This window comes from Chenopodium quinoa, unplaced genomic scaffold, assembly GCF_001683475.1.
Source record: "Chenopodium quinoa cultivar QQ74 unplaced genomic scaffold, ASM168347v1, whole genome shotgun sequence".
In the NCBI taxonomy this organism is placed as follows: Eukaryota; Viridiplantae; Streptophyta; class Magnoliopsida; order Caryophyllales; family Amaranthaceae; genus Chenopodium; species Chenopodium quinoa.
In genome coordinates, this window is record NW_018744702.1 from 784,896 (window position 1) to 793,002 (window position 8,107).

The 8,107-nt window shown below is 34.9% G+C and overlaps 1 protein-coding gene across 4 annotated transcripts; it reads right to left on the reverse strand.

The window, feature by feature from the left end:
• Nucleotides 1–45: 45 nt before the first annotated feature.
• LOC110702764 (E3 ubiquitin-protein ligase CCNB1IP1 homolog) lies at nt 46–5,476 on the reverse strand. 4 transcript variants are annotated; one of them, XM_021880510.1, is made up of 9 exons: nt 5,234–5,476; nt 3,828–3,950; nt 3,531–3,603; nt 3,178–3,223; nt 2,980–3,010; nt 2,524–2,779; nt 2,237–2,400; nt 1,665–1,905; nt 46–1,582 (listed from the first exon to the last, which is right to left on the reverse strand). In XM_021880510.1, exons 2-9 carry the CDS (start codon nt 3,895–3,897, stop codon nt 1,576–1,578), a joined length of 888 nt encoding a protein of 295 aa, XP_021736202.1. In that variant the 5' UTR covers nt 3,898–3,950; nt 5,234–5,476; the 3' UTR covers nt 46–1,575. The 4 variants fall into 4 exon arrangements, with proteins under 4 accessions (XP_021736202.1, XP_021736200.1, XP_021736203.1 ...); XM_021880508.1 differs by having other exon boundaries at nt 1,665–1,935; XM_021880511.1 differs by lacking the exon at nt 46–1,582 and having other exon boundaries at nt 1,661–1,905.
• Between the last annotated feature and the right edge of the window lie 2,631 nt (nt 5,477–8,107).

The following is an 8,107-nucleotide window of genomic DNA, read 5'->3' on the forward strand; positions in this document are numbered from 1 at the left end:
CGATAAATTAGGGTGAGATGGTGTAACCTAAACGTTTTAATTTTGATTTCTGCCCTTGATCTAAATACGGCAATTCTGACTCTGCTGGTGTAAATCATCTGTTGGTTCTCTTTACTTCAGGATTTATACATGAAGTTTACAGGGAACATATTGGTTCAATATGCTACGTATTTCTCTTCACGGAACAGTCCAAATCTAACTAAAGATTATGCTAGTCTAAATGTACTGGTGTAAAGGACAAGTGATATCTACTTCAGGTGTCCACTATTCAAACAGACATTTGAGTCTCGCAAGCAGTTGGTTTGATACAGAAGGATGAGCTGGCTCTTCATGACAAGATAAGGGACAGCTGAACTAAGCATCGATTACCTAAATCTGTCATGCTCAGAAACAAAACCAAACTTTTACACTTTCAAAGAGTATTTGGGGATGTTAATAAGAAGTATAAAAGATAGTTCTGTTCAACTTGAAAGATTCTTGTAATCTCAGTCTATGTCAGGCGAAATGCCTCCAAAGCATTTGTGCTCAACAAGTGCAGGAAAGCATGGTTCTAACTCTTCTAAGGATCAGAGCAATGACAAAAGCAGAAGTACATCCTGAAATGAAATTCTGCCGGGTCAGAAGAACTTGAGAAGTTCAGCAAAGAAATAACAGTAACTAGATTTTTAGCTGGCCTTGCCTGCAATTTTGGTTGCTGATTTGCTATGAATGGAATCACCATACTATGAGGAAGTTCCTTTTTATGTTTTATTTTTTTATTCGCACAGGAATATGATTGAAGTCCATCCAAGGCGATGATATTGACAAATATACACTCTAACATTGCATTGTCTTAGCTTCTTGTTAGTTTAGGATTTAGGAGTCTAGCAAGCTTTTATACATTCAAATTACGTAGGTAAATAAAAATATCCATCTATTCTAACAATTGCCTCCTGAAGCAATATTTCAGAATATACGTTTAATCAATCATCATAAACTGAATGACCTTCAGAAAATGATACCAATCACTAGTAAGGAAACATTGGAAAATTATAAAATTTAGTCACAGATCAATTCACAACGTACCATTCTTTGCATCATTTCCCTAATCAGACGAACATATTTCCAATGAAGTTTGTCCATCGCTTGCCAACAACCAAAAAAAAAAAAAAAAAAAAAAGACTCATGGACCTTGCAAGTGAATGAACAATCAACAAATATAAAACGTCCCCTCGTTCACACCGGACAAAGGGAAAGGTCAACGTAGCCTTTGACTATGCAGCTACAGATGAAAATTTTGCTACCAGTCCTACCACTGCTATTTTGTGTGTATTTTTGTACAATTTGACGTATAAAATGCCGATACTAATAAATTCTATAGTTCTGTTGCATTAAGATGTATTTCGGAAAGTGAGAGAGCTTGAACCAGCTAATGCTTCTGTAACATCAGTCGTGTTGCAAACTTCTTCAAAAGAATTGATCATTGTGCTAAGCAGCCAGAAGAGGCTCTACTTCTATAGAAAATATAATCCAAAATGTAGCTCAAGACTTCTGTGGGCATGTTTAGCAGCAGCAAGATAATGAGTTTACTTCTGATCACATCCTGAAAAAAACAAATCTTGATGTGATTAGACAGCAGATAAGACAAAACCTACTTGTATCTAGATGATACAGATAATACTTACGTGAAAAGCTGAGGGCGGTTACGTGATAACTGAGGCCGCTTTATAGGAGAAAGAACCAGATTCCTGAGAGTCATGGAGGGGTTAGAATTTCCCGATCCAAAGGGAGGATGGCCACCGGGCCTTCTGTTTCCTGCATCAGTTGGGACTGGTGCTCGCCTAGCTGGTGAGCTAGCTGAGACATCAAAGGCTCCTCCAGAGTTGGAACTGTTTTGCCTTGCTGGCCAGATATCCTCCCTTGGTCCTGGAGTATCAGGAGTAAAAACCAATCGATCTGCAACATATAAGTCAACTGATTTTTCTTGGGTGACTTAACAAAGAAATACAAAAATGCTTATTAACGAATTTATTAGTACACATTTTATCAAAAACCCTCAAATAACAAGATTTAACTCTTTAAAGATTGGTGTATCACTTCTTAGAAAATTTACTCCGCTCTCCCACGACACCCAACACAAAAGCTTCTTAACGAATTTCATTTGAAAGTGGCATTAAATACGGAGAATTTAACAAAAGAAGCAAGATTAGGCAGCTAAACTCAGAATGCATAATTGCATACAAGGAGATGATATAACCTTTTCTTAATGTATCTTGGTTATCCATCAAGTTGGACGGGTTAGAAAATAGATCAGGCTCAGGTCTGGAATAGAAGTTGTTTGCAGGTTGTATAGCTGAACGTTTGACTGAATCAAACTCGCTCCTCAACTGATCATACATTTCATCAAGTTTTCTCTTCTGTCTGGCATCAGCACACAATCGAAATGAAGTATTAGAAGAAAGGAAAGGATTTCAAATATATAAAATAATCAGCCATTATAATACATATTGGCCTGACAGCAATAAGCTACCAGACAATATTCACCTAGATTTCTCAGCAAACTTTTCTTGCAGTTCTTGCTTATCTTTGGACAAGTTCTCAATCTCTTGTTCCATCATTTGACACCTCTTGCCCATTTTCTGGTATGCTGTATGCATCTGCTCCAGTTTCTCACTGAACTTCTCTTGCAACGCCTCACATTTTTGTCGGCATTGCGTCATTAGCCTGTTCATCTTGCATTGCATTTCTAGTTCCTTTTGCCCAATATAGAACATCACACTTCTGTATGCACTTTTCATCACTGAGCTTGTTTAAGGAAAGACAATACACATTGCCAAGAAAAAGTATAGATAAAATTCATTTATTGACAAGATGGTTCCTGATAACAGCTCATTAACACAGAGCATGTCAATTACTGAGCTCATATTTTATTCCAAACAGAATTTTGGTACCTCCATGAAAAAGACTGCAATTATGACTTATCAGGGAGTTTAAGGATACATATCTGAGGTGAGACTCCTGCCATTGCCATCTGCAATTACAAGGAACAATACAACAAAACAGATACGTTAAAAATTAAACAGAAAACAATCCCCAAAAGTATGTATGTATATATAAAAAAAAATATGATCAGAACATAGATAAATGTCAAACAAACAGGTTGCTAAACAAAGTAAGTTAGGAAAGCGCATAACTTACATTAACCCATTCATCATTTGGATTGATATCCACAGGTTTCATATGACTGCAAGGATGGAGAAACGATAAATCAATTAAACATAGCAGTCAGATTTACAGATAGTATCACTTACAGATAAGGGCAGCAAGAGTTCATTGCATGCTCTGATTTTTCCAGAGAAAACTCAAGCAAATCAAGTTGTCAAAACAGTTCAAGTGAGAAAATGATTCCAAAATTGTTACAGAATATTTACTATACGAACCAGCAATAATAATTCTCTTCTAAATAAAAAAAAAAAAAAAATTCAAACAATATAACAATTAAACATCTAGTTAAGATCCAGCAAATTCACAGAATTCATAAAAGACCTCACCTCTTAGATAACACCTGATCGCAGATGGGACACGCTCCATCACTGTTAAGTATCTTGCCTGCATCTGATGTGCCTTATGACATGTTAAGTGAAACTTGAGACATCTTATGAATTTCAAAATGAGTATATAGAGGAACAAATTAATCACCAACCATTGTCCTGTTAACAATAGTATGGGGAGATCAACATATGCATTGGTTCATCCATATCAAGTAGAGAGGTTATTTCCAAATATTAAACAAGAAAACCTAAAGATTTTTAGAGACACTATTTAAACAGAAACAAGCATCAGGATACACAAAAGGTGGCCACAAGTGGTCGATACAGCTTGACCTTCCAACTCTCTCCAACACGCATTGCATCTCATTTTAAACTTCAGGTGAGTAATTCAATTGATGGCATTATTAGGATTCTGATATCCTGTTAAAATTTACAAAGAAACAAAAAACATGACACTTTATCATAAGCTTCCAAAATGCACTTAGTACAATTTATACAAAAATTTTCAGCAGTGCAGCAGCATGAAAGATGCTCTACTAAGAATTGACATATATTGCATACAAAGTTAGTACTGAAATGGACTATGTGGCACAGCCTGCAGGGAAAACATGAACAAGTGTTTAATCTACTACGTCCCTGGGTCAGCAGAAGGGAAAAGGATAGGTGGTTGATTAAGAGCTCTAGGGACAAAAGTAACGAAATTATTGTTTTTCACCAAGGCTGTTTGTGGCCTGGCACTACACAGATGGACAGTACAAATGCCAGAATCAATTATGGTTTGCAGTAGAGACCATGAGCACATGTAGCTGTACCTAGTTTCTTCATACCCCTCATGAACCACAAAAAAGTTGAATTAATACTTAAATGTGGTAAATTTTAGCCTAATTTAACCATACTAGGTAGTGAATTGTATACCCACACGGCATACTCAACCTCGTATGGCGAATTATGTACCACTAATTCATCATTCTTTTGATCTATCACTTTTAGCAACTTCCAAAGTAGAATCTCTTCCAAAGTACACACAACATGCTGAAAACAAAAGGCTTGAAACAGACAGACTAATTGATCGGCGTGACTGCTATGCTAGGAATAAGGCACAAACACAATAAATATGGAACAACGCCAAACAACAGGAATAAGAACCTAAACTACTCTTATAATTTCATCAACAGCAAACAGGAACTGCTTGATCACCAATTGAAGAAACCTATTTTCCAAAAGTAGTATAATTCATTCCAAATTAATTCTATATAAAATTTGAAGATAAGATTTTGCAACTCAGTTCAGATCAAAACGGTAACGCCCAGGCTTGAGCTCGAAGCCGACGAGCCTCAAAACCCAAGCTCAGCTGGGGCTCCTACAATCTCAAAAAAGCTTTGCTAAGTGACTCGATTAGGTTTGCAAATTGCTAAAACATAAGCAACAATATTCGACTCACTCATCAAACTAAGCTCGAAAATTCAAATAATTTCTACTCTCTTATGATCATCGACGTAAATTGCAGAAAGTAAAACTCTAGCAACAAAATTGCTCACTACAATCTTTCATAATTTCAGCAATTATAATCAATCAGTTCAATAATCAACCTTATAAGAACCCTAATTTTACTATACTGACAATTAAAGCGACGATAGTTTGAAACTAAACCCTAGATTGTGAAAATGATATTCGATGATTAAAATGGGGGAAAAACATCTTACCTCAGAAGTGCTTCAATGGAGGAGTGAAAGCTCAGAAGCTGCTTCAATGGAGAGCTTGGAGTACGGTTCAATGGAAAAGAGAAAGCTCAGAAGCTGCTTCAATGGAGAACTCAGAGTACGCTTCAATGGAGGAGAGAGAAAGAGAGACGTGCAACGTTAAAGAGAAAAGCGCGAAAGGGGAAAATATTGAAAACACTACAGATATATAAACATTCCCGCTTTCAAAAAAATTTAAAAGGTAAAAAAATGAGAAAATATAAATTTATCACTTCTTTTTTATGATAAATAAATTTTGTTTATCTTATGTAATTTTCGTAAATAAATCAATAAAAAAATTTCAATTAGTATGACATTTTTGTAAATAAGTCAATATTTATGGACCTGCATATTAATAAAAGTTGTCCACTTATTTACAAAAATGTCATGCTGACTGGGATAATTTGTTGATATATTTACGAAAATATCATTACGTAAACAATTTTGTTTATCATGAAGATGAATGGTGGCTCCCACCTAAAAAAATAAGAGTACTTTTTTTTTCTTTTCCTTTTTTTTTTTTTTTTTTTTTTTGGTGCCAAAATTTTTTAACTTTAGAAAGGTAATTAAACATATGAAACACATTTGTTAAAAAAAACATAATATTTCATTGTTTAACTTAACGGTGCACGTAACAAAATATATGTTAATGAAATTTTTTTTAATTATTCACTTTTAATGTTTTTAAGCAAAATATTTATTGACACATTAGTAATTTTAGTCACGCTATTAGCATAAGTATGTAAGTAATCTACTTGTATATTATAATTGTAGAGTCAATATCACCACAATCCCCAATCCTCACATTTTATTGATCATTTTTTTTATTATTATTTTTTTTATATTTTTAAAACATCAATAACTACCCTACCCACAGTACCCAGTCCACTATTTTTTAGTAGTATTTTTTTCAAGTATACCAATAAGCAATAACCACCAACATTTCACTTTAGATAGTTTTTTTTCTCATATAATGTTTGCCGTGCGAAGCACGGCTGCATGGGTATGCTCTAGTATCTAATATATAATTTAAGAGTCGTTTTTACAACTTCTCACCACATCACTCTAATTCTGAAATGGAGCAATTCTATGCGTTCTATTTAATTATTATTTTTTTTTTGGATAACTTCCTCTCCAACTTTAACCATATCACTAATCACTTCCACTTCTCTTTTTTTTTATATTTTTTTTTTTAAAAAAAAAACCTATACCATTATAACTTCCACATAATTCATTTTCTTTTACATATACATACGACATACGTATATTCCGTGCGTTAGCACGAGTATACAGTTCATTTATCAACGATTCACAATAGCACTCAAAATCCCCAACAATTCACTTTTTTTAAAACACTATGTGCTAACCCTTCACTTTGTTTTACGCCTATTATTTTTTGGTACGTTGTATAATATATGTCATGCATTAGTACGAATATACAGTTCCTTTATCAACAATTCACTATAGTACTCTAAATACCCAAGCCTTCAACTATATGCATTTTTTAGGGACTACCCTCCAGACAATTTTCACTTCTCTAATCATCAAAAAAAAAAAAGTACAATACGTTTTTGCGCAACTGGCCTCACCGAATAACTACTTGCAACAGTATAAAGTATGCAACTCCTAGAGTAAGACACTAACCCATATGACACTAACTGAGTAACCCTTATAACACTGAACGGGTAACCTCTATAACTTTGACAAAGTAAACCCCATAATAGCTGGCTACATTGCGTGGCCACCGACATAAAAGAGTAAGACCCTGTTTTTTTTAGCTTCCATGCAAAGCAGAGAATATCATATTTCAGCAGAGCAATGTCAGCAGGGTAGAACAAGTGTCAGCAGATTATTAATACTCAGTAGAGCAGAGCTAAGTAGGGTTCAACAGAGCCGACCAATTCAAAACCGACCATTGCAGCTCAAGTCTAAGTTATAACATCAAAATCAACATTCCGTATTTTAAAAATATTTTTTCTTATATATCACATGCATTTTACACGGGTACACTCTAGTAACTGATAATTTCAGAAGAAAAGTGTATATGAGTACAAACTGTAATGCAGTGGATAGTTGTCTATATATGTGCTCAAACTCTAGTCAAAGAGGATTATAGAGTAGTAATGTTGTGAACTGTTAAACATCGCCCGCAAATTCCTACATAAAGCCCACAAAATAAGAGTGAAATGACACTTTTGCCCTCAAACTAAAAAACACAATTTCTCTCTCTACTCTCTACTTCCACTTTCTCTCTCTAAATTATTTCCAGAGCTATGTCGAGGCGGCCCGGCAAGGAAGTGGCGGCACCGGCGGTGGGCGGAAGGCGGTTTGCCGGCCAGAAGGTAATTTTTTAAATTTTTGTAATTTTTTTTTTAAAAAAAAAACCTCCGGCGACGGTGGGGCGCCAAGGCGAGACGCTACCACCACGGAGGAAGCGCCTAGGCAAGACGCCCATACGGTGGCGGCGCCTAGCCCAGACGCCACTACCACGGCGGCGGCGCATAGGCTAGGCGCCACAGCCGTGGTAGTGGCGTCTGGGCTAGGCGCCGCCACCACCGTACGGGCGTCTTGCCTAGGCGCCTCCTTCTCTTTTTTTTTTAAATTTTTTTTTTTGTTTTTTTTAATTTTAAATTTTATTTTCGAATTTTTTTTTTTTTTTAAAAAAAAAAATTGTTTTTCTTTTTTTTAAATTGTATGTTCCCTTTTTTTTTTATCTTTTTTTTTTAAAATTTTGTTTTTTTATTTGTTTTAATTTTATGTTCTATTTTTTTTTTAAAAAAAAAATTGTTTCTGGTTTTAATTTTTAATTTTATGTTCCTATGTATTTTTTTTTTTTTT

Excerpts from the sequence above, each read along its gene's own strand:
- LOC110702764 (XM_021880508.1), bottom strand. The coding sequence starts at position 3,897 with ATGAGATGCAATGCGTGTTGGAGAGAGTTGGAAGGTCAAGCTGTATCG. Across the intron at positions 3,011-3,177 it reads CAAATGATGAATGGGTTAAT|ATGGCAATGGCAGGAGTCTC; the intron begins GTAAGTTATGCG and ends TTGTAATTGCAG. Across the intron at positions 2,401-2,523 it reads AAGTTTGCTGAGAAATCTAG|ACAGAAGAGAAAACTTGATG; the intron begins GTGAATATTGTC and ends TGCTGATGCCAG.